Genomic DNA, 27754 nt, shown 5'->3' with positions numbered 1-27754 from the left:
TATAGAGGGAAATAGTCCTAAATAACTACAACCTAAAACGTATTACCTGGGAATATTGAAGACTCATGTTAAAAGGAACCACCAGCTTTCATATGTTCTCATGTTCTGAGCAAGGAATTGAAACGTTAGCTTTCTTACATAGCACATATTGCACTTTTACGTTCTTCTCCAACACTTTGTTTTTGCATTATTTAAACCAAATTGAACATGTTTCATTATTTGAGGCTAAATTGATTTTATTGATGTATTATGTATCAAGTTAAAATAAGTGTAACGGCGTTCTTCGTTTGTAGAATGAGAGTCGGACCGAAATGCAGCGTAGTGGTTACTCATGTATTTAATGAAAGGAAAAAAGCGATACATGAAATAACTATACAAATACGAAAACAACAAACGGAACGCGAAACCTATACAGCCTATCTGGTGAAACTACACAGAGACAGGAACAATCACCCACAAAATACACAGCGAAACCAGGCTACCTAAATACGGTTCCCAATCAGAGACAACGAGAATCACCTGACTGATTGAGAACCGCCTCAGGCAGCCAAGCCCATACAACACCCCTACTCAGCCGCAATCCCAATAATACAAAAACCCCAATACGAAATACAACAACATAAACCCATGTCACACCCTGGCCTGACCAAATATATAACGAAAACACAAAATACAATGACCAAGGCGTGACACAAGTGTTCATTCAGTATTGTCATTATTACAAATACATTTATTTATTAGATTGGCCGATTAATCGGTATTAGACTTTTTGGTCCTCCAATAATCGGTATTGGCGTTAAAATCATAATCGGTCGACCTCTACTACAGATACACTATATATGTGAACACGACTTCAATTTTGTAAATGAGTATTTCAGCAACACCCATTGCTGACAGGTGTATAAAATCGAGCACACAGCCATACAATCTCCATAGTTAACATTGACAGTAGAATTGTCTTACTGAAGAGCTCAGTGACCCAGGTCAAATGTAAGTACTGTTATTGTGAAGTGGAAACATCTCGGAGCAACAAGGGCTCTGCTGCGACGTGGTAGGCCACACAAGCTCACAGAACGGGACCGCTGAAGCGAGTAGCGGGTAAAAATCATCTGTCCTCGGTTGCAACACTCACTACCGAGTTCCAAATTGCCTCTGGAAGCAACGGCAGCACAAGAACTGTTCGTCAGGAGCTTCGTGAAATGGGTTTCCATGGCCGAGCAGTGATGTTAAGCTTGCCGTTAATGGACTCTGGAGCAGTGGAAATGCTTTCTCTGGATTGATGAATCATGCTTCACCATCTGGCACTGCGACGGAAGAATCTGTGTTTGGCGGATTCCAGGGGAATGCTACCAGCCCCAATGAATAGTGCAAACTGTAAAGTTTGGTGGATGATTCATGGTCTGGGGCTGTTTTTCGTGGTTAGGGCTAGGCCCCTTAGATCCAGTGAAGGGAAATCTTAACGCTACAGCATACAATTACATTCTAGGCGATTCTGTGCTTCTAAATTTGTGGCAACATTTTGGGGAAAGGCCCTTTCTTGTTTCAGCATGACAATACCCCTGTGCACAAAGCAAAGTCCATACAGAGCCCGGACCTCAAACCCCATCGAACACTTTTGGGATGAATTGGAAAACCGACTGCGAGCCAGCCCTAATAGCACAACCTGACCTCACTAATGCTCTTGTGGCTGAATGGAAGCAGGTCCCAGCAGCAATGTCCCAACGTCTCGTGGAAAGAATTCCCAGAAGAGTGTAGGCTGTTATAGCAGCAAAGGGGGGACCAACTCCATATTAATGCCTATGATTTTGGAATGAGATGTTCAACGAGCAGGTGTCCATATACTACATTACCAAACGTATATCTTGTATATTTCAACGCCGATACCGATTTATTGGAGGACCCCCCCCCCAAAAAAACGATACCGATTATTCTGCCAAATTTTACGTTTGTATTTTTTTTTGTAATAATGACAATTAGAACAATACTGAATGAACACTTATTTTATTTAACTTAATATAATACATCAATAAAATCAATTTAGCCTTGAATAAATAATGAAACATGTTCAATTTGGTTTAAATAATGCAAAAACAAAGTGTTGGAGAAGAAAGTAAAAGTGCACAATGTGCCATGTAAGAAAGCTAACGCTTCAGTTCCTTGCTCAGGACCTGAGAACATATGAAAGCTGGTGGTTCCTTTTAACATGAGACTTCAATATTCCCAGGTAATAAGTTTTAGGTTGTAGTTATTATAGGAATTATAGAACTATTTCTCTCTATACCATTTGTATTGAATTAACCTTTGACTATTGGATGTTCTTATAGGCGCTTTAGTATTGCCAGTGTAACAGTATAGCTTCCGTACCTCTCCTCGCTCCTCCCTGGGCTCGAAGCAGGGACACAACGACAACAGCCACCCTCGAAGCAGCGTTACCCATGCAGAGCAAGGGGAACAACTACAAGTCTCAGAGCGAGTGACGTTTGAAACGCTATTAGCGCACACCTCGCTAACTAGCTCGCCGTTTCACATCGGTTACACCAGCCTCATCTCGGGAGTTGATAGGTTTGAAGTCATAAACAGCGCAATGCTTGACACACGAAGAGCAACTGGCAAAACGCATGAGTGTTTGAATGAATGCTTACGAGCCTGCTGCTGCCTACCACCGCTCAGTCAGACTGCTCTATCAAATCATAGACTTAGTTATAAAATAATAACACACAGAAATACGAGCCTTAGTTTCCGGATTCGACCATATTAATTACCTATCATCTCGAGAACAAGACGTTTATTCTTTCAGTGAAATACGGAACCGTTCTGTATTTTATCTATGGGGTGGCATCATTAGTCTAAATATTCCTGTTACATTGCACAACCTTCAATGTTATGTCGTAATTATGTAAATTTAGGCAGTCCAAACTGTTGCATATACACTGACTGCGTGCAATGAACGCAAGAGAAGTGACACAATTTCACCTGGTTAATATTGCCTGCTAACCTGGATTTCTTTCAGCTAAATATGCAGGTTTTAAAATATGTACTTCTGTGTATTGATTTTAAGAAAGGCATTGATGTTCATGGTTAGGTACACATTGGAGCAACGATACGCACCGCATCGATTATATGTAACGCAGGACACACTAGATAAATGAGTAATATCATCAACCATGTGTAGTTAACTAGTGATTTTGATAGTTTTTTTATAAGTTCAATGCTAGCTAGCAACTTAAGTTGGCTTACTGCATTCGTAACAGGCAGTCTCCTCGTGGAGTGCAATGAGAGGCAGGTGGTTAGTGCGTTGGACTAGTTAACTGTAAGGTTGCAAGATTGAATCCCCCTAGCTGACAAGGCCATCATTGAAAATAAGAATATGTTCTTAACTGACTTGCCTAGTTAAATAAAGATGAAATAAAGGTGTACATTTTTTTTTTAAATGCCAAATCGGTGTCCAAAAATACAGATTTTTCCGATTGTTATGAAAACTTGAAATCGGCCCTACTTAATTGGCCGTTCCGATTAATCGGTCGACCTCTACTGTGAGCCAGGAGTTTGTGAGTTCAAGTCCCAGGTGAGGACATGTTAAATAATAATTTTGAGTATTGCATGATGGGCCCTGTAATTCCTCTCAGATAAGAGATCAGCTAAAATCTGAAATCAGATCACACAGCTTCTTAATTACAGGCCTGCATTAAGCTGTACCATGCTCCATGGTGTGATGGGCACTTTGGTAGAGAAGTGGCGAGGCAGAGAGACTCCTCCAGCCAGCACTGACTCTGTCACTAGTCATGCTGTCAGCATTGCGGTCCTCTCACAGGGAAACACATGACAGAACATGGAGATTAAAGGGCCACAATGTGCCCTCCCAATTATCTCCCCCCCCACACACACATGAATGAGTTATAAATATCTCCTTCAGAGATATTGTGTTAAACAGCTGCACATGTTTTTGTTTTTACTTACATACATTAAAGGATTAAAATGAATGTATCTTTTATTGTCAATTGCATACATTGTCCTCTGAATCACAGAGGTGCGTGGGGCTACCCTATTGGGCACCCGGGGAGTTGTAGCCTAGTGGTTAGAGCATTGGACTAGTAACCGGAAGGTTGCAAGTTCAAACCCCCGAACAGGCAGTTAACCCACTTCCTAGGCTGTCATTGAAAATAAGAATTTGTTCTTAACTGACTTGCCTAGTTAAATAAAGGTTAAAAGAAAAAGAACATTTAAGATGTACTGGTTGCATCACTGCCTGGTATGGCAACTGCTCAGCCTCCGACCGCAAGGCACTACAGAGGGTAGTGCGCACGGCCCAGTACCTCACTGGGGCCAAGCTTCCTGCCATCCAGGATCTCTATACCAGGCAGTGACAGGAAGGCCATAAAAATTGCCAAAGACTCCAGCCACCCCAGTCATAGACTGTTCTCTCTGCTACCGCACAGCAAGCTGTACCGGAGCGCAAGTCTAGGTCCAAACAGCTTCTACCCCCATGGAAAATGACCTCAAGCATACTTCCAAAGTTGTGGCAAAATGTCTTAAGGACAACAAAGTCAAGTTATTGGAGTGGCCATCAAGGCCCTGACCTCAATCCTATAGATAATTTGTGGGCAGTACCTGAAAAAATTGTATGCAAGCAAGGAGGCCTACAAACCTGACTTAGTTACACCAGCTCTGTTAGGAGGAATGGGCCAAAATTCACCCAACTTATTGTGGGAAGCTTGTGGAAGGCTACCCAAAATGTTTGACCCAAGTTAAACAATTTAAAGGCAATGCTACCAAATACTCATTGAGTGTATCTGAACTTCTAACCCACTGGGAATGTGATGAAAGAAATAAAAGGTGAAATAAATCATTCTCTCTACTATTATTCTGACATTTCACATTCTTAAAATAAAGTGGTGATCCTAACTGACCGAAGACAGGGAATTTTTACTTGGATTAATTGTCAGGAATTGTGAAAAACTGAGTTTAAATGTATTTAGCTAAGGTGTATGTAAACTTCCAACTTCAACTGTACATTACCTCAATCACCTGGACTAACCGGTGCCCCGCACATTGACTCTGTACCGGTACCCCCTGTATATTGACTCTGTACCGGTACCCCCTGTATATTGCCTCTGTACTGGTACCCCCTGTATATTGACTGTACTGGTACCCCCTGTATATTGCCTCTGTACTGGTACCCCCTGTATATTGACTCTGTACCGGTAACCCCTGTATATTGACTCTGTACCGGTAACCCTTGTATATTGACTCTGTACTGGTACCCCCTGTATATTGCCTCTGTACTGGTACCCCCTGTATATTGCCTCTGTACCGGTACCCCCTGTATATTGACTCTGTACCGGTAACCCCTGTATATTGACTCTGTACTGGTAACCCCTGTATATTGACTCTGTACTGGTACCCCCTGTATATTGACTCTGTACTGGTACCCCCTGTATATTGACTCTGTACCGGTACCCCCTGTATATTGACTCTGTACCGGTACCCCCTGTATATTGCCTCTGTACCGGTAACCCCTGTATATTGACTCTGTACCGGTAACCCCTGTATACTGACTCTGTACCGGTAACCCCTGTATATTGACTCTGTACCGGTAACCCCTGTATATTGACTCTGTACTGGTAACCCCTGTATATTGACTCTGTACTGGTAACCCCTGTATATTGACTCTGTACTGGTACCCCCTGTATATTGACTCTGTACCGGTACCCCCTGTATATTGACTCTGTACCGGTACCCCCTGTATATTGACTCTGTACCGGTAACCCCTGTATATTGACTCTGTACCGGTAACCCCTGTATATTGCCTCTGTACCGGTAACCCCTGTATATTGACTCTGTACCGGTACCCCCTGTATATTGACTCTGTACCGGTACCCCTGTATATTGACTCTGTACCGGTAACCCCTGTATATTGACTCTGTACCGGTAACCCCTGTATATTGACTCTGTACCGGTAACCCCTGTATATTGACTCTGTACCGGTAACCCCTGTATATTGACTCTGTACCGGTAACCCGTGTATTTTGACTCTGTACCGGTAACCCCTGTATATTGACTCTGTACCGGTAACCCCTGTATATTGACTCTGTACCGGTAACCCGTGTATTTTGACTCTGTACCGGTAACCCCTGTATATTGACTCTGTACCGGTAACCCCTGTATATTGACTCTGTACCGGTAACCCCTGTATATTGACTCTGTACCGGTAACCCCTGTATATTGACTCTGTACCGGTAACCCCTGTATATTGCCTCGCTATTGTTATTTTATTGCTGCTGTTTAATTATTCGTAACTTTTTTCCCCTATTTTTTTTTTCACTGAACACTTGTTTTTTCTTAACCAACAATGCTTTAAGTTAAGGGCTTGTAAGTAAGCATTTCACTTTAAGGTCTACCTTCACCGGTTGTATTCTGCACATATGACATAACATTTGATTTGATTTGTAACGGTCATGAGCTAATGGTCATCACGGTGATCAAGGGGAAGCTTGTTTCCTTCACGGTGATTTCCATCTCTCTTATTGGGATTAGCCACAATGCATTATTCAAGTCCAATCCATCTTCCTGTATCTCTGTGTGTGTGGGGAATAGTAAGACTGGCACAGATTCTGATATAGGAAGACTGTCCTAGTGCCACAGGCAGTTAGGAGATTTGGAGAATGGTCCTCTTTCAGTCCTGTATAGTGTTTAAAAGGGCTGTGGACTCCCTCTACATAGAATAGCCCAATGTGGTTTCATAGATTCATAGTTTCTGAAGCCATATTTCAACATCAATCATGCATCTCACCACATGGGCCAGCAGAAAAATGTGTCCTTTAGGGTGGCAAAGGTTTTAATAGTCTTATCTTATTCTCCCCATTCCTATGAACACATTGATATATTATACCCACTCCAAAAAAAAGTTGATTTCTATGTTCTTCACACCTTTTATATGTCTTGCTGTATGGGAGTCTATGCAATGCTATGTGAATGAAATGCATCAGAAATGTGGGCAAGTTCAGGAAAATATCAGGGAATAGTTGTGTGTGTGTGCGTGTGTGTGTGTGTGTGTAGAAGATCTGCATTGCTCTATTTGCCGTGACCGCTAACCATGAACTAGGTGGTGCATTCAGTTGACTTCATTTATTTTAAACCGTCGCAGCAGGGCAAATGATTCAGGGCTGACCCTAAAGCCTGGTCCTGGTGACGTCCCTGTAATGCTGTATTCCATGACCTTTTCCTCTCCTAAAACCTACCGGTATCTAACCTCTCCTTAGAAGGGACCTGAACTATTTTGATTTTATCTCTCACTGGCATGAATCTAAAATCAGCTTTGCTGGTGAAATATTTCTTTCTCCCTGAAGTGCTTTTCCTTCTTTCCTTTCTCCCTGAAGGTGTTTTTCCATTGATAAATGAATCATGTGATTTAGTGGTATTTGAGAGAGCCGGAGGGAGAGAGGTTGTGGGAGTTAGAGCCCATGTGTGCATGCAGAATCAATTTGAACACAATCAAAACTTTAAAGGGATTAAAGCTCCTGTGATGAGATAGCATACTCAAAATGGTTTAAAATAGCTGCAGAGATTTACGCTAATGTAATCCAATTTAAAGGAGCCTCCTTCAAATATTTATTATTTAAGAACCATCTGTTTGAAGCCCCGGGGGTCAGACACGTACAGTATATGCACACAGTCTTTCACAAAGAAGGCTATATTATTGTCCTATATCACTAACTGCCTCCCACCATCCATAACCCAACTCACCCCCCATATACCTCTCACTCAGTGGAGGCTGCTGAGGGGAGAACGGCTCATAATAATGGCATCAAACACATTGAAACCATAGCTGTGTTTGAATACTCATACTAACGATACTAACCATACTATTTGTGACATAAATTGAGTATGTAGTATGCTTATTGGTCATAGTATGGATATAGTTAGTATGCCAAAAGTTCCCGGATGTCGTACTAAATTCTCCAAAATACGAAGTATACACGCAGTGGACACTATTTCCGTACTTTTAGGACCCATAATGCTATTCTTCAGAAAATGGGTGTGGTTTTACAACATGTTAAGAAAATGTTGAGCATTACAGCAGTATGTACCGCTGGTATGTTAACTAGTTACACAATGTTAGCCAGATGTATTAGTAGCCAGCTATCTACTCCGATTTCCGAACACTCTCGTCTGAGTGTGCCAGAGTGCAGAATAACTGATGAATTTAGGAACGCTCACCACCTGTTGAATATGGCCGGTGTCAGTGAACGTCAGCAAAAAAAGCTTGATTAAATTGTTGCCAGCAGCACAGTTACAGTACAGTCTCCAACACTCTGGATAACATAAACAGCCCAACCAGCTCTGCTAGGGTGAGTGAAATGGTAAGAGTAAGGTGTTTTCTCATTTGTGTCTGGCATTAGCTAGCCGATGTTACCCTGTTGGCTTGGGTGTTTGACTACCTTTGTGAGGTCAGAACGCTTGGATCAACCCTACTCCTCGGCCAGAGCGTCCACGCCACGAGTGAAATTTACGGACACACTCGAAATCATAAAATGTCTAGCTAGTCATTTGTTATGCTAACAAGCTAGCAAGAGGTTGTATTGCAACAGCATCAACTTCCGGTATACAGGCGAAGTGCTAGTATGCTCAACTGAAATGATACCGTTTGTTTACAGTATACTAAAATATACTAAAAGTATATACTAAGTATGTAGAATACAGTATGTTAGTATGGTTATTCTAGCACAGCTCATGTGTTTGATGCATTTGATACCATTCCACTAATTCTGGTCCAGCCATTACCATGAACCTGTCCTCCCCAATTAAGGTGTCACCAACCTCCTGTACTCTCACTTTACCTTAATCCTCTTTTTACACAGGTTTAGCTTTGTGGACTGTGGAATGTCAGGACACGTTTCGTAATAAAGCCTCATATTTTCCCATCATTGAATGCCACTCAGTCTGATATGTTACATCGGCCACGGCCCATTTATAAACCACCTTGCCACTCATTGTGCTGTCAGTCAGTCTCGCCGATGCTGGAGTGTGGGCATGGTTGTGTGTTTCAGCAAAGTACTGGAATCATTCATTTAATTTGTATTTTTGAAGGAGCATCCAGGCTGTATCACATCCGGCCGTGATTGGGAGTCCCATAAGGCGGCGCACAATTGGCCCAGCGTCGTCCGGGGTAGGCCATCATTGTAAATAAGAATTTGTTCTTAACTGACTTGCCTAGTTCAATAAAGGTTAAATAAAAAATATATGTTGTACTGATGGTGTTCAAAACGTAGGGAATATTGGTTTGTTGTTTTTCGTTGTGGATTTCAGAAGTTAAGCCTATATTTTTAACATGCTTGCTTGGATAGTAATTAAATGATATCATGGATTATTATAGATTATTGATAATCTAAAAATGGAGGCGCCAAACATTTTGCCTGGCTACCCATCCACATCGCTCCGGGCAAACGTCACACCCACTAACATTTCTCCTCCACGATGAGTGTGGATTTGATCTCCTCCCCGACGACTCCTCGAATGCGAACACATTGAAGATGTTTTGATTGGTCCCTGAAACCGATGGGTTGGGCCAGAGCCTGAACACACGTGGGTAGAGCTGCTTTTAGGATGTAGTCATTGGCTTTGATACTCTGATTGGCTAGAGACGATCCAATCGCTGATGACTTGTTTTGTACAACGCTCCTCACAGCAGGAAAGGACTTCAATGGTGGCAGTCTAGCGATATATAGAGCAGTGGAATTAAATTCAGTATGTGTTACCAGGCTACAAAACATTGGCCTTTGATATCAAATTAATCCACCACATCCATGTGATTCTAGTCTGTTGCTTAGTTGGTGATTCTTATAAAGATTTGCTGCCCCCTCTTGGCTGCTCATGGTAACAGACATTCTCAGCGGTCTCTTGTTTGAGTTCGACCAGCCTGATGGATCAGGCAACCAGCTCGGCATGACCATGACAGCGTTTGCTGAGATATTTTTTCCACAGATTTTAGAATCCTACATTTGACTTTTTTTTTTAAATATGACTAAAGGGCCCACTACTAATGCCTGTCTGTCATACATTTTTGGGGGAATAGATGAGTCTAGTTGTATTTCATAGGCAAGATGCATCTTTACAAAGAATATACCTTAATACATTATAAAACCATGGTAGTTATTAAACATGCCAGTTGACAGTGATGTGTTTTACAGTGGCAGCTTTTCAAGGGTTTCTGTTGATGGATGTAGATTCATGATGATACACCATCCAGTGTGTCTCATCTCTCTGCAGCAAAACACAACCCAGATGGAGAGTGGAGACCGATCCAGGGATTAGGGAAGATTTTCCCTCATTTAATAAGCAATTGAATGACACAGTTCTGGGGATAAACCTAGTCCAAGAAGAAGCGCAAGAATAGTCACAGGAATATATAGCATTATCCTGCATTAAGGCGGAGTGTATCATTGAAAATAACCATTCCCATTCATCATTCTAATCTACAACACATTCCAATACTCGTTTGCATTAGGATACACTGTATTATTATCCACCAAGTCTGGAGGGCTTAGACTTAGCTGCAGATAGTTGTATAGAATTGTTCCCATAGGGTATGCAAACTATGATACAAATTCATGGTCATAAAGTATCACTCCAAATACATTTTTCCATGATGATGCAATCCACCCTAATCCAATCACATCTTACTTCTATTTTCCCATAGGGTCCCATAGGGTCCTCTGTGAAAATGGTTTTTACATAGATGGCAAAAGGGTTCTTTCTACCTGAAACCAATAATGGTTCTCCTACACTATTTATTTTTTAATATTTTATTTCACCTTTATTTAACCAGGTAGGCTAGTTGAGAACAAGTCCTCATTTGCAACTGCGACCTGGCCAAGATAAAGCATAGCAGTGTGAACAGATAACACAGAGTTACACATGGAGTAAACCATTAACAAGTCAATAACACAGTAGGGAAAAAAAGGGGGGAGTCTATATACATTGTGTGCAAAAGGCATGAGGTAGGCGAATAATTACAATTTTGCAGATCAACACTGGAGTGATAAATGATCAGATGGTCATGTACAGGTAGAGATATTGGTGTGCAAAAGAGCAGAAAAGTAAATAAATAAAAACAGTATGGGGATGAGGTAGGTAAAAATGGGTGGGCTATTTGCCGATAGACTATGTACAGCTGCAGCGATCAGTTAGCTGCTCAGATAGCAGATGTTTGAAGTTGGTGAGGGAGATAAGTCTCCAACTTCAGCGATTTTTGCAATTCGTTCCAGTCACAGGCAGCAGAGAACTGGAACGAAAGGCGGCCAAATGAGGTGTTGGCTTTAGGGATGATCAGTGAGATACACCTGCTGGAGCGCGTGCTATGGTTGGGTGTTGCCATCGTGACCAGTGAACTGAGATAAGGCGGAGCTTTACCTAGCATGGACTTGTAGATGACCTGGAGCCAGTGGGTCTGGCGACGAATATGTAGCGAGGGCCAGCCGACTAGAGCATACAAGTCGCAGTGGTGGGTGGTATAAGGTGCTTTAGTGACAAAACGGATGGCACTGTGATAAACTGCATCCAGTTTGCTGAGTAGAGTGTTGGAAGCAATTTTGTAGATGACATCGCCGAAGTCGAGGATCGGTAGGATAGTCAGTTTTACTAGGGTAAGTTTGGCGGCGTGAGTGAAGGAGGCGTTGTTGCGAAATAGAAAGCCGACTCTTGATTTGATTTTCGATTGGAGATGTTTGATATGAGTCTGGAAGGAGAGTTTACAGTCTAGTCAGACACCTAGGTACTTATAGATGTCCACATATTCAAGGTCGGAACCATCCAGGGTGGTGATGCTGGTCAGGCGTGCGGTTGAAAAGCATGCATTTGGTTTTACTAGCGTTTAAGAGCAGTTGGAGGCCACGGAAGGAGTGTTTTATGGCATTGAAGCTCGTTTGGAGGTTAGATAGCACAGTGTCCAAGGACGGGCGGAAGTATATAGAATGGTGTCGTCTGCGTAGAGGTGGATCAGGGAATCGCCCGCAGCAAGAGCAACATCATTGATATATACAGAAAAAAAAGAGTCTGCCCGAGGATTGAACCCTGTGGCACCCCCATAGAGACTTCCAGAGGACCGGACAGCATGCCCTCCGATTTGACACACTGAACTCTGTCTGCAAAGTAATTGGTGAACCAGGCAAGACAGTCATCCGAAAATCCGAGGCTACTGAGTCTGCCGATAAGAATATGGTGATTGACAGAGTCGAAAGCCTTGGCAAGGTCGATGAAGACGGCTGCACAGTACTGTCTTTTATCGATGGCGGTTATGATATCGTTTAGTACCTTGAGCGTGGCTGAGGTGCACCCGTGACTGGCTCGGAAACCAGATTGCACAGCGGAGAAGGTACGGTGGGATTCGAGATGGTCAGTGACCTGTTTGTTGACTTGGCTTTCGAAGACCTTAGATAGGCAGGGCAGAATGGATATAGGTCTGTAACAGTTTGGGTCCAGGGTGTCTCCCCCTTTGAAGAGGGGGATGACTGCGGCAGCTTTCCAATCCTTGGGGATCTCAGACGATATGAAAGAGAAGTTGAACAGGCTGGTAATAGGGGTTGCGACAATGGCGGCGGTAAGTTTCAGAAATAGAGGGTCCAGATTGTCAAGCCCAGCTGATTTTTACGGGTCCAGGCTTTGCAGCTCTTTCAGAACATCTGCTATCTGGATTTGGGTAAAGGAGAACCTGGAGAGGCTTGGGCGAGTAGCTGCGGGGGGGGGGGCGGAGCTGTTGGCCGAGGTTGGAGTAGCCAGGCGGAAGGCATGGCCAGCCGTTGAGAAATGCTTGTTGAAGTTTTCGATAATCATGGATTTATCGGTGGTGACCGTGTTACATAGTCTCAGTGCAGTGGGCAGCTGGGAGGAGGTGCTCTTGTTCTCCATGGACTTCAGTGTCCCAGAACTTTTTGGAGTTGGAGCTACAGGATGCAAACTTCTGCCTGAAGAAGCTGGCCTTAGCTTTCCTGACTGACTGCGTGTATTGGTTCCTGACTTCCCTGAACAGTTGCATATCGCGGGGACTATTCGATGCTATTGCAGTCCGCCACAGGATTTTTTTGTGCTGGTCGAGGGCAGTCAGGTCTGGAGTGAACCAAGGGCTATATCTGTTCTTAGTTCTGCATTTTTTTGAACGGAGCATGCTTATCTAAAATGGTGAGGAAGTTACTTTTAAAGAATGACCAGGCATCCTCAACTGACGGGATGAGGTCAATGTCCTTCCAGGATACCCGGGCCAGGTCGATTAGAAAGGCCTTCTCACTGCGGCTCCGTAGCGGATACAGGCAATGAGGCAGTGATCGCTGAGATCCTGGTTGAAGACAGCGGAGGTGTATTTGGAGGGCCAGTTGGTCAGGATGACGTCTATGAGGGTGCCCTTGTTACAGATTTAGGGTTGTACCTGGTGGGTTCCTTGATGATTTGTGTGAGATTGAGGGCATCTAGCTTAGATTGTAGGACTGCCGGGGTGTTAAGCATATCCCAGTTTAGGTCACCTAACAGAACAAACTCTGAAGCTAGATGGGGGGCGATCAATTCACAAATGGTGTCCAGGGCACAGCTGGGAGCTGAGGGGGGTCGGTAGCAGGCGGCAACAGTGAGAGGCTTATTTCTGGAGAGAGTCATTTTCAAAATTCTTAGTTCGAACTGTTTGGGTATGGACCTGGAAAGTATGACATTACTTTGCAGGCTATCTCTGCAGTAGACTGCAACTCCTCCCCCTTTGGCAGTTCAATCTTGACGGAAGATGTTATAGTTGGGTATGGAAATCTCAGAATTTTGATGGCCTTCCTGAGCCAGGATTCAGACACGGCAAGAACATCAGGGTTAGCAGAGTGTGCTAAAGCAGTGCGTAAAACAAACTTAGGGAGGAGGCTTCTGATGTTGACATGCATGAAACCAAGGCTTTTTCGATCACAGAAGTCAACAAATGAGGGTGCCTGGGGACATGCAGGGCCTGGGTTTACCTCCACATCACCCGCGGAACAGAAAAAAGAAAGGATTCTTCAAATTAAAACTGGGGGAACCTCTAAGTTCTTTAATAATGGTTGTTCAAATAAACTTATGGGGTTCATTTTTTTACCCCCCCCCCACCCACCTTCAATTATTAATCAGCATAACAATAACACTACATTTTAGTTGTCAGTGTTTTATGATTTTAGTGGCAAAGCAGAAGTCAAAAATCGAGATGAGGTAAACTCCCAGCAGTTCAATCAGTATATTTTCTGGCGTGTTAATGTGTTGATATCCTTCGTACCCATAGCCAGAATTTACATTTACATTACATTTAAGTCATTTAGCAGACGCTCTTATCCAGAGCGACTTACAAATTGGTGCATTCACCTTATGACATCCAGTAGAATAGTCACTTTACAATAGTGCATCTAAATCTTAAAGTGAGAAGGATTACTTATCCTATCCTAGGTATTCCTTAAAGAGGTGGGGTTTCAGAATGATTTTGTAGTGCATGGTGATCGAACAGGTTTCCAGTTATATTAATCAGCCATGTAGGGAGGGTGAATTCTAGGAATACAAAAATTATAATTATACAGATGATTAACATGCACACGACAGTATTCATGCAATGGTTTTTGTGGTAAATGTGAATGAAACCGCTGTTTACTTTTGACAACCGTTATCATACACGTACATTGTCCATAATGTAGAGACCTCTGGGATCTTCATTGAAGAGTTCAGGGATGAGGAAGATGGCTGCTGTGACTGAGTCCTATAAAGTTTTAGAGAAACCAGTGGTATAAAGTACTTAAGGAAAAATACTACTTAAGTCGTTTTGAGGTATCTGTACTTTCCTAATAATATTTTTGACACTTTTACTCCACTACATTCCAAATTCCTAAGGCACTCGCACATCTGAGCAAACATTTTGCAGGTCAGTGATACTATCAAAAGCAGTGTGCGGTTTCCTTTTTCACTCCACTACATTCCTAAAGAAAATAATTAACTTTTTACTCCTTACATTTTCCCTGACATCCAAAAGTTACATTTTGAATGCTTAGCAGGACAGGAAAATTGTCTAATTCACGCATTTATCAAGAGCTCCTCCCTGGTCATCCCTACTGCCTCTGATCTGGCAGACTCACTGAACACAAATGCTTTGTTTGTAAATTATGTGTTGAACTGTGCCCCTGAACTGTGCCCCTGGGTATTAGTAAATTAAACTATTTTTAAACCAGAAAATCATGTTTGCTTAATATAAGGAATGTGAAATTATTTATACTTGATACTTAAGTACATTTTAAAACAGAGTATTTTTCGACTTTTACTCCTGTAGTATTTTACTGGGTGACTCACTTTCATTTTTATTTAAAAAAAATGTAAACTTTTACTCAAGTATGAAAATTGAGTACTTTTCCACCACTGAGAGAAACCATTAATAAAAATGTGATAGCCTACATGTGATCTGCATAACATGCGACAAACCAATACCAATTGTACATACCTTTTTGTGCGCCTCCTCATCAGTATACCTGCAGAAATAAGTAGGAAGTTCAGTCATCTGCACCCAATGCAGCTATAGCCGTCAACATATTCTTACCACTTTGTTGATTGACATTCGTTGCATTATGCCCATTTTCTGTTTTAGAAAGAATTTTAAAAGGGAGGACGTGCCAAACAACACAGCCATTTGCACAAATATGAAAGATAGAGGGTGTCATCATAAAACAATATCAATTTAGATCGTACAAGGTAGAAACCTTACCTTAAATTGAGGCGATCTTAAAAATGTTCTGTTAAGTACCTGCACCTGCTGTTTTCGCAAATTCAAATCTCAATTTTTCAGTTGGGCAGGAAGTTCTTGGGGGTTCTTGCAGGAACCTAAGGACGTTCCTTGATTAACCCCACCTCCTATGGGGTTCTTGGAAGTACCTTTTGGGTGCATTTTTAGTGCCAAAGAACTTTGAGGATCTTAGAAGAACCCTTGTTGAACCCCTAACTTTTAGAGTGTATTAGGACAGGCGAAGAACCCTTTTATGTTATAGATTGCACCTTTTCATCTAAGAGTGTAGCACTGCTCTTTTAGAACACACTCATCATTTCTCAGTAAAGATAATGCACCCATCTCAAGCAGAAAAATGTGTTTTATCCCTAACAGGATTAGAGAGTCACGCCAAATCAGAAAAAACAATCCAGGGTCTATTATTTTGTGGAATAACACTATGGCTGATACAATGATGACGCTATTAAACTCATGGGTCATCCACTTACTTCAGTCAGTCTGATAGCATCAGCTTTGATGACTGTTATGGCAAGTTGGGACGAGTGGACGTTGGCAAGAGTGGACGTTGGCATTCTCCATTGGCGCATTGGTTCTCATTTGTCTTGGGAATTTCTGTGGAACAGCGGTCTCTAATAAACTTCAATGCAAGTTCAGGTTCAGTACATGAATCAAGTAGTTTTATTTAGGCCTATCCATTTCTGTTAGTATATGTCTTCAAAACCTGTGCAGGCCAAGAGACTTGTCTGAGATGAGAAAACAAATGTAATTTAATGTAACTAATACTGCAAATATGAGAATGAGAATCCAGTCATAGCAATCCCTGCAGCAGAGACGTCAAAGTGACCATGTGGTTGCCTACCTCATCTCTGTGTCCAGCTGAGCTGTTGAACTTGGGTCACGTGAAGCAGGTTTGAATTATTGAGCCAGGGATTGTTTAGGGATTAGTCCATAGGTGCTTCACGGCATAAACAAGGGCCACCATAGCAATGGGGTCACATGATACCAGGGGAAATCACTGCCACTATAAGCCCAGAACAAGATGCCACCAACTTACGTCAGACCGATGCCCAGTTGCGCCCCCCTCTCTTTATCGCTCTTGCGCTCGCTCTCTCTCTCTCTCTCTGTGTCACTCTCTAATTTGCCCAGCTGAATACACTTTAATTCCAGAAAGAAAATAACCGGGGTGCAGTCACACTGTAGCTGTTGAGCAGCCCCTAGCCTAGCTAGATGTACGTGTATGTGCGGACTTGTCCCTCTTGCTGAACGTGTGTTTGCGGTTATGGGGACTGGGGGTTAAGACCCTCTTCCTATAGGGTTATTGTTTTTGTGGACTAGGGATTTGAGACCCTCCTCACGTCACGCTGAGGGGGTTGTCTGTCCGTGTGTGGAGGGGGTTATTCTGTGTGTGTGGGACCTAGCTCCAAGCTGGCGGATCGGGAGGACTCAGATTGCTCGGATCAGATGATCCATCTTCAGCTGACCATCTCAGGGGACTGGCCAGCACCCTGTGAGTGAGCCTGCCCACCACCATAGTCTAGTTCAATCTCTCCTCTTTTTCTCCTTCTCTTATCTCTCATTTCACTCTCATTCCATTCATTCAATTCTCATCATCCAATCTTTCTCATTCCAACTCTCCATGCTCCTCTACTTCTCCTCTCCACTTTTATTTGATCATCTGCTCTTCCTCTACCTCTTTTGAATGCTTTGGTTGTAGGCTGCTGGATGATACTTTAGGTTTTATTGCTCTGCCTTATGTCTTTATGATTATCCTGAGTGTAGTTATACAAGTTATTTATTGGCATATAGTCTTGATATTTTCTAATAGGAGACATGGGCTAGACCTGGTTGTTAAATGGGATCTAGTGAGCAGTTCTCCAACAGTTCAATCAACTAAATGCTTGAGATTATTTTATGCATATCCAGATATAAAAAATAAAAAAAAGATGCCATTTAGCAGACGCTTTTATCCAAAGCGACTTACAGTCATGTGTGCATACATTCTACATATGGGTGGTGCCGGGGATCGAACCCACTACCCTGGCGTTACAAGCGCCATGCTCTACCAACTGAGCTACAGAAGGACCACGATATTTCTAATGCTTGACATTAGCGTATGTCTCTTTAGAAATTTCAATCAACACAAATGTTTGACTATCTCATGTATTTTTTGATATCCCAAATGGTTCAAATGTTTGAGGTACGCTTATGAATGTATTTTATTTATTTTTTATCTGAAAAGTGTAATTTTGTTTGAGGTCCTGTAGGCTATATCATCAATATAACTATGTTACAGTTCATGTTGACAGCAAACAATTCAGGGTTGTCTGACCACACATAGGAACAAACAGAACTTGGTAAGCGTGGGTAAATTATTGATTTGTGAGATCTGTGACCTCCATTTTGGTCTCTGTGGACCCAAGTCCAGCTGAATGTTGCCCAGATTACGTAAAACCCTCTCAAACAGCTGTGGGGGATGACAGAATTTTATCCACTATTAATCAAGGCACTGTATTTATTCTGCTTTTGATCTTATTTTTTTATATTTAATGTGCTCCGTCTTCCCCTTCAATTAATCTCATCTGGGCTTTGTAGGTTTACGTCTGGCCAGTATTTGTAGTGTTAGGGGGATTACCAGTAGCAGTGTTGAATTATGATAGCTGAATAAAAACAGATTGCAAGAGAGGGCTATACAGATATCAAGATAATGTTAAGGAAGACCTAAATGTGATTTTTGCTCCTGACCTCTTACTGTAGGTTGACTTTCATTGGCTTCAAGGCTCTGTAATTTATGTAAAGCACCCTGTGACAAGTAGGGCTGGCATAATTACTGTGTCACCAACGGTTATGGATGAAGACCAGAATGAAAGTAAAACATTTTTTTTACTGTGGAACGAACAGCTGACCGGAGACGGGACAGCCAGGCATTTGTGTGGATGAGTCCATTTCTGCTATAACATGGACTCTACAATATGGTGAAACTTTGTTGCTCCTTGCTGAAAACAAGCATGGTGTTGTAGCAAACGAGTCATCCGTGATCTAGGCGACCCCCCCCCCTCCCTACAACAGTAGCATCAGCAGTCAGGAGCGGAGGAGAGGAGAAAATGTGCGTCTTAATGGTTATTATGGTGACTGGTTATTTGGCTGACCAATAACCGTCATCCACAATTCCATGACCGTCACAGCCCTAATGACAAGTGATGTCATACTTGAATATTTAACTGAACTGACAAGATTGGAAGAGATTCGTTGACTGCAATTCACTGCTTAAAACAGTTCAATGTTGGCAGATCTGTGGAAGCAATATGGCGGAAGCTTCACAACTAAATCTCCTTTACCTAGGGCTGTGGCGGTCACAAAATTTCGTCAGCCAGTTATTGTCAAGCAAATAACTGTCGATCTCACGGTAATTCACTGTTTATTAACCTAAACACATTTAGCATCTCCTGGCTTTCACACACAGCCTACGAGCCGCTGATGCAGACCTTAGGAACATCTACATTTTAAAAAGTCAAATAAATCCATGTAATATCGCCTACACCTTCACAATAAATCCATGTAATATAGCCTACACCTTCACAATAAATCCATGTAATATAGCCTACACCTTCACAATAAATCCATGTAATATAGCCTACACCTTCACAATAAATCCATGTAATATAGCCTACACCTTCACAATAAATCCATGTAATATAGCCTACACCTTCACAATAAATCCATGTAATATAGCCTACACCTTCACAATAAATCCATGTAATATAGCCTACACCTTCACAATAAATCCATGTAATATAGCCTACACCTTCACAATAAATCCATGTAATATAGCCTACACCTTCACAATAAATCCATGTAATATAGCCTACACCTTCACAATAAATCCATGTAATATAGCCTACACCTTCACAATAAATCCATGTAATATAGCCTACACCTTCACAATAAATCCATGTAATATAGCCTACACCTTCACAATAAATCCATGTAATATAGCCTATACATTCACAATAAATCCATGTAATATAGCCTACACCTTCACAATAAATCCATGTAATATAGCCTACACCTTCACAATAAATCCATGTAATATAGCCTACACCTTCACAATAAATCAATGATTTATTTCAGACAGGTTTAAAGAAGCATGATATGGTCTATTTCAGAAGAACATATCAAGAGCATACTCTTGAGTTGTCCTGATTTGGCTATGACAAATGGCTTTGGGCTACACTAGTTCATTTAGCAGATGAGATTTGCTTAGAATTCCAGTGCATTATTTTATAGTATGAAGAATACAATTGAACAAAGCTGAATAAAATAGAAAGGATATTTTCTCCAAGCGATTTTAGGGAGTGCGCACATGTGGCTATTCTGTGTTGAGCAGTTAACAAAGAAACAGGTACTTATATATGCTTAATTAATGCTTAACTTTAGTTGTTCTAATAACTTTGGGCTATATGTTTAGATTTTTAATACATTGTAAGGCTGCATGATGTGACTAATAGTGATTTGAAAAAATATGCTTGAAAGGCATGAGCTCTGCTTTGTTTTTTTATATGCTGTACACACCAGCCTATCATTAACAATTTGACAAGCACTTGGCAATGCCTCTGTCACGTAGAGTAGGCTAGAAGGCTAAACTGGATAACCTAACATCTATCAAAATAAAAAGATGGCGGAACCGCAAAAGTTCTTCTGTGCAAAGGTGTTTATTTACAAGTGAATTCCGGAACAAAAAACAACAGTACTGCCATCAACCTTATGGGACAGCTTAAAAACAATGCTGCCCCATCCACAGCTCAATCCAAAATAACCTCCCCCATGACTGAAAGAGAGGCTCCTTTTGTAGGGCTAGCCCCTCCCCTCAGAACAATTAACCCTGGTTAATTAATCAATTAACAATACAAACCTACATTTTCCATGAACTAAACATACTAAAGGATATACATTGCAACACGGTTTTAAACAATATCACAACATAACATTTACAACATTACATCACTACTGACAATATCTTTCAATATGCCCATATGCATTAATGAGCCATTTGGGACGGGCACTATAAAGCCAACCCAATTCCCTTAGCTCGGGTCCTTTTCCAGCATACCCGGAAGCTACAGAGATGGAGAGAGAGGAACAGAACAAACAAACAATGCGCTCATCCACAACATTGATAAGTATAATTATTGTATCTCTCAAATATGAACATTGACAGGTGTGAAATGCATGCACCAAGACAGAAGTTAATTTGTGTGTCGACCCACATTGTTAACTTATCTTATAATGGCGCAGGGAGGAGTGATGAATATGTGTGTGTGTTAAAGAACCAAATGCTGCCCGCGGCCAGTGACGGGCTTCTACGTCACATTACCTTCCTCCTCTCCTGAAGCGACCATGTACGGGAGCCTTGATAGGTAGTCCGCAGTAACGTTCTCTTTTCCTGCCTTGTGACGGACACAGAACCTGAAGGGCTGGAGCTCCAGATACCACCTGGTCACACGAGAATTCCGGTCCTTCATGGTCTGGATCCAGGTCAGTGCTCTGTGGTCCGTGTGCAGGTCAAATTCCCTCCCAAGAAGGTAGTAACGGAGGCTATCCAGGGCCCACTTTATAGCCAGGCACTCCTTTTCGATTGTAGAATACCTGGTTTCCCTGGGCAACAGCTTCCGACTCAGGTACAGCACAGGAAGCTCTTCTCTTGGCTCCCCTTGGGCCAGTACAGCTCCAATTCCTACAGCCGAAGCGTCCACCTGCACGAGAAATCTCTTCTGAAAATCAGGGGTCTGGAGAACAGGGAATGAGCACAGTCGTTTTTTCAGTGTCATGAAGGCTTCCTCACACTCCTCAGTCCACTTCACAGGGTTGCTGGCCCCCTTCGAAGTGAGGTTGGTCAGAGGGACAGCGATGGTCGAAAACTGTGGAATGAATCTCCGGTACCACCCTGCCAGACCTAGGAAGGACTTCACCTGTGTCTTGGTTCTGGGTTGAGGGCTATTCCTGATGGACTCCACTTTCTCCACATGAGGCCGAACTTTACCCTTACCCAGCTGGTAACCCAGGTACTTTGTCTCCTGTTTCGCCCACTCACACTTCAGGAGGTTAAGCGTGAGGCCTGCTTCATGGATCTTCCCCAGGACTCTGCTAAGATGCTGTATGTGCTCCTCCCAGGAGTGGCTGTAGATCACCACGTCGTCCAAGTAAGCAGCACAGTAATCGTCACAGTCCTGGAGGACCTTGTCCATCAGCCTCTGGAAAGTCGCAGGTGCCCCATGAAGGCCAAACGGCATGACCTTGAACTGGAACAGGCCCATTGGCGTCCGGAATGCAGTGTAGGCCTTGGATTGTTCATCCAGGGGCACCTGCCAGTACCCTTTGCAGAGATCCAATGTGGTGATGTAATGAGCTCTACCTATTCTCTCCAGTAAGTCGTCAATGCGGGGCATGGGATAGGCATCAAACTGGGAGATGGCATTCACCTTACGGAAGTCCATGCAGACGCGCAAAGAGCCATCCTTCTTTGGGACAATGACAATAGGGCTGCTCCATTCACTTGAAGATGGCTCGACAACATCCATCTCTATCATGGTGTGGACCTCTTCCTTGAGGGCTACCACCAGCCTCTCAGGCACACGGTAAGGATGCTGGCGGACAGGGTTCTGGCCAGGTTTCAAACGAATGACGTGTTCTAGGACTTTGGTTCTTCCTGGTCTCTGACTGAAGAGGGCCGGATACTTGCCAAACAGCTGCTTCAGCTCATCTTGCTTGTCTTCTTCCAGGTGAGCCAGTATGACTTCTGCTCGTTCTTTCCATGCCTCTGTGACCCCATCCGACTCATCCTCTTCTACTCTGCGGACCAGAAAGGACTTTCCTTTGGAGAGTTCCTCTTTCTCCTCCCAGGCCTTTAGAAGGTTCACATGATAGGTTTGCTTCTTCTTACCCTTGTCCGGGTGCAGCACCTCGTAGGTCACTGGGCCCATCTTCCTCCCGATTAGGTACGGTCCTTGCCATTGCGCAAGGAGCTTGCTGGTAGACGAGGGAAGGAGGAGCAGGACTTTCTGTCCTGGCTCAAACTTTCTGTGGCGAGCGTGCTGGTCATAGCCTCTCTTCTGGGCCTTCTGGGCTTGCTGAAGGTTTGCTCTAGCTTCCTCTCTGTACCGTTCCAACCTGTCTCGCATCTGGAGGACATACTGGACAATCCCCTGTCCTGAGGTAGCTACTGGGGAACCTTCCCAGCACTTCTTCTGGCCATCCATAGAGGAGTTCGAATGGCGAGAAACCTGTCGATGCCTACGGCACCTCCCTGTAAGCAAAAAGCAGAAAGGGTAACCACTTATCCCAGTCTTTACCAGTGTCAGCCACAAACTTCCTCAACATGTTCTTGAGCGTTTGATTGAATCTCTCTACGAGCCCATCCGTTTGGGGATGGTAGGGAGTAGTCCTCAAGCCTTTAATGCCCAGCTGTCGGTGGAGTTGAACCATCAGTCGCGAGGTGAAGTTTGTCCCTTGGTCCGTCAGGATTTCATCTGGGATTCCTACACGAGAGAAGAGCTGAACAAGAGCACTGATTATTTTTGGAGTGGTTATGGAACGGAGTGGGAAGGCTTCTGGGAACCGGGTGGCATAGTCACAGATCACCAATATATACTTGTAACCTGCACTACTCTTCTCCAAGGGTCCAACAATGTCCATTGTAATTCTCTTGAATGGGGTAGAGAGGCAGTGAACATAGGAGCCCGTTCAGACCTACGGACAGCATTGGTTTTCTGGCACGTGGGGCATGATTTGCAGTATTTTTGTACATCAGTATACATGGAGGGCCAAAAGAAACGGGAGCCTAGCCTAAGATAGGTCTTATGTTGCCCTCGATGGCCTGCCCATGGAACTGTATGTGCAAGGTTGAGAACAAGTGGTCTACAGGTAGATGGCACCACCAACTTCCTGCTATCTGCCTCTGACCCAAGGTAGAGTATGTGGTTGTCTACTGTGTAAATCCCCCCACATGAAGATTGACTGTCCCTAGCTAAGGCCTTGTCAAACAAACATTTCAAGGTTGCGTCAGACTTCTGCAGTGTAGCAAAATTTTGTGGAACATCCCATTGCACCTCTAACCCAGACACATCAGCAACAGGTACAGGGGTTCCCACATACTTCTCAAGACGCCGCTGGCGGCGTGACTTTCTGGGCCCTTTGGTTCCCCCCTCGCACAGACTATCACACAAGTCAGGCAGAGGTTGTAAACCAGCTTTGGCCTGGGCACGAGTGACAACTGAACATGCCATCTGAACATCAGACTGGCAAACTGACTGCTCATATAGCTGACCCCCCACACTTCCCAACAGATCAGAGAGTACAGGCACATCCCTCCCCAAAATCATCTCAAAGGGTAGCTTCTCCATTACCCCAACTTTGAGGAGGTATTTCTGACCCTGAATCTCAACTGTGAGCTCGGCTATGGGCTGCTGTGACTGGTCACCATGGACACATTGGATCAGTGTCTGATGACCATAATCAATGTCATTAACAGGTACATTACCTTTTCTGATCAATGACAGGGAACTGCCGGTGTCAATCATTGCAGTAAGACTTTTACCATTCACTTTTACAGGTACCAAGCATGACCCTTCCCGAGTCTTTCTATTCCGAACACCATCCCCTCTCTGGGTACATAACAGTAACCTGAGAGCTTTGATTTACGTAGCGGACACATTGAAGCCTTGTGCCCCTGCTGCCGGCAGTAAAAACAGGTCAGACCCCTCCCATCAGAGCGAACTGCATGATCCCTTACCTCCCTCCCAGACACATAACCCCCAGAGTTACCTCCACCATCTCTGGCGTTTCTGATGTCCCTTGTGTCTCTGAGACTCCTTGGAGTGGGTGCTGCAGGTTGTGGTGGGCCCCCTTTACGTGCATTAAGATACTGCAGTGCAAGCTTGGCCGCCATAAGCCCGTCCTTGGGCTCGTGCTCTCGGACCCAGGTTCGAATGTCGTGTGGTAGAACTTGTAGAAGTTGCTCGAGGATGATGACCTCCCGATTTCGTCCTGTGTCTTCTCCCGGTCGAACCCATCGTCGGTAGAGACCCTTGAGGCGGTGGTACGTCTCTGTCGGCGACTCACCCGATGGCGTTGATGCAGCTCTGAAGCGTTGACGGTAGGTTTCCGGTGAGATGTCAAACTTCACCAGCAGCGCTTCCTTCAAGCCCTTGTAGACATTGGACAGCCCCTCATCCATTGCTGTGTAAGCCTCTAAGGCCTTGCCCGTCAGCAATGGGACAAGCCTGCAGGCCCACTCTACCTCAGGCCACTGCCACGTCTTAGCCATGCGCTCAAACCTCAGCAGGTAGTTTTCAATGTCCTCCCCTGCTGGTATGAGGGCATCTTTGGCTCCTTCCTCAGGAATGCTGGAAGATGGACGTTAACACTGCTGGACTGGTCTCCTGGTGCTGGCCTCATTACTGCTTGGGGTGCCTGCTGTGGAGTTGAAGTCCCTGCTGCATCGAGCCTTTGTCGTCCTGGTGTTGGAAGACCCAATCTTGGGCTCTCACCGACGAGTTCCGCCTGGTGGGGAGCTGTGAGGATAGATTGGCGTAGGCCACGTAACTCCTGCTTGAGGTCTTCGTCCCTCCTCTCAAGGCAGGTGAAAAGTTGCTGAAAAAGGGTTACCATGGTTGGGTGTGGTTCTGGTCCCCCAACTGCTCCTTCAGTCAGCAGCTCACCCAGTTCTGGTTGTCTTTGGCCCCGCGGTCGGGCTCCTAGTTTCTCATACTTGACCTCTTCTTCACCAGACGATTCCATGGTATCCCACCCCGGTTCAACTTCAGGTACCTTTTCTGACAGTTGATGCTGTTACTGAGAACGCAATCCTGTACGCATTCCTTTACCTCTTGTTGGAATTCACTGATTTGCGGTACGCCATCCCACCACTGCCACCATATGTCACGTAGAGTAGGCCAGAAGGCTAAACTGGATAACCTAACCTCTATCAAAATAAAAAGATGGCGGAACCGCAAAAGTTCTTCTGTGCAAAGGTGTTTATTTACAAGTGAATTCCGGAACAAAAACAACAGTACTGCCATCAACGTCTACCTTATGGGACAGCTTAAAAACAATGCTGCCCCATCCACAGCTCAATCCAAAATAACCCTCCCATGACTGAAAGAGAGGCTCCTTTTGTAGGGCTAGCCCCTCCCCTCAGAACAATTAACCCTAATTAATTAATCAATTAACAATACAAACCTACATTTTCCATGAACTAAACATACTAAAGGATATACATTGCAACACGGTTTTAAACAATATCACAACATAACATTTACAACATTACATCACTACTGACAATATCTTTCCATATGCCTATATGCATTAATGAGCCATTTGGGACAGGCACTATAAAGCCAACCCAATTCCCTTAGCTCGGGTCCTTTTCCAGCATACCCGGAAGCTACAGAGATGGAGAGAGAGGAACAGAACAAACAAACAATGCGCTCATCCACAACATTGATAAGTATAATAATTATTGTATCTCTCAAATATGAACACTGACAAGTGTGAAATGCATGCACCAAGACAGAAGTTAATTTGTGTGTCGACCCACATTGTTAACTTATCTTATAATGGCGCAGGGAGGAGTGATGAATATGTGTGTGCGTTAAAGAACCAAATGCTGCCCGCGGCCAGTGACGGACTTCTACGTCACAGTGAGATATTTGTCATTGGCATGTATTCTTTTGGATAATACTGTTTGCAGTTTGCAGTTATCCCTTTCCTGCTAGGGCTAAGTTACATTGGGCCCCAGAGAGGGGAAAGGTTAGTCTTATCTGTGAATGTGTCTAAACTATTCCTAAACCATGTGAAGGGATGGTGTGATAAATTGGGAACCAGATAGGTGGCTCCACAATGTCTGTGTGCCAGTCACTGTATCTCTGTAATCTTCTCCAGGAGGGAGTGTCTAAAATGACAATTGATATATATATATATATATATATATATATATATGATGAGGTACTATTGTTACTATTTTGTACCAAGAACGAGATAAGAGCTTCGTTTAGGAGACCAAACTGAACGATCATTTATAGCTAAATACTGTCTGGCGATGGGATACTCCTCTCAAGTAAAATCTTTCTTTGTGTAATGTTCTTAAGATCTGTTATTTGTCATGTCGACTTGGGGGGTGGATCTTTGCTATAAGGATCTCAGTTGCCATTATGTTGACACTCTGAGAATTCATTTATAGACACTGAAGTGATCTGAGAGTCACAGGGTTGTGATGGAGCTCATATAATTAAAGATGGACTTTATGATAACTCTGACTTGTGTGTGGTTTGCTCTCATGATTTGATAATACAGGAAATGTCCACGACAACATACACTGTGCCTTTAAACAGCTTGGAAAATTCCAGAAAATTATGTCATGGCTTTAGAAGTCTGATAGGCTAATTGACATAATTTGAGTCAATTGGAGGTGTACCTGTTGATGTATTTCAAGGCCTACCTTCAAACTCAGTGCCTCTTTGCTTGACATCATGGGAAAATCAAATGAAATCAGCCAAGACCTCAATGTTTTTTATTTTTATCTTATTTTTTTATATCTCCACAAGTCTGGTTCGTCCATGGGAGGAATTTCCAAACGCCTGAATGTACCACATTCGTGTGTACAAACAATAGTACGCAAGTATCAACACCATGGGACCACACAGCTGTCATACCGCTGAGGAAGGAGATGTGTTCTGTCTCCTAGAGATGAATGTACTTTGGTGCGAAAAGTGCAAATCAATCCCAGAACAACAGCAAAGGACCTTGTGAAGATGCTGGAGGAAACGGGTACAAAAGTATCTATATCCACAGTAAAACGAGTCCTATATCGACAAAACCTGAAAGCCCGCTCAGCAAGGAAGTAGCCACTGCTCCAAAACCGCCATAAAAAAGCCAGACTACGGTTTACAACTGCACATGGGGCCAAAGATCGTACTTTTTGGAGAAATGTCCTCTGATCTGATGAAA

The 27754-nt window shown here is 43.5% G+C and overlaps 1 protein-coding gene across 8 annotated transcripts in view; it reads left to right on the top strand.

The window, feature by feature from the left end:
* The window catches only part of esamb (endothelial cell adhesion molecule b), a 94346-nt gene that overhangs the window by 46489 nt on the left and 20103 nt on the right, over positions 1-27754 (top strand). For 3 of the 8 annotated variants that reach the window (XM_052467658.1, XM_052467662.1, XM_052467661.1), the window contains exon 1: positions 20868-20931. The exons of 3 other annotated variants lie outside the window; for them this stretch is intronic. In XM_052467658.1, coding sequence (XP_052323618.1) covers positions 20877-20931 — 55 coding nt within the window. In that variant the 5' untranslated portion in view covers positions 20868-20876. Of the gene's footprint in view, positions 1-17160; positions 17262-20867; positions 20932-26187; positions 26256-27754 lie in introns of those variants that run through there. 2 more of the 8 variants (XM_035792232.1, XM_052467659.1) reach the window with 2 other exon arrangements.

This window comes from Oncorhynchus keta, chromosome 18, assembly GCF_023373465.1.
Source record: "Oncorhynchus keta strain PuntledgeMale-10-30-2019 chromosome 18, Oket_V2, whole genome shotgun sequence".
Lineage (NCBI taxonomy): Eukaryota > Metazoa > Chordata > Actinopteri > Salmoniformes > Salmonidae > Oncorhynchus > Oncorhynchus keta.
The sequence above is the reverse complement of the archived record's forward strand: the minus strand, read 5'-3'. Positions and strand labels throughout refer to the sequence as shown.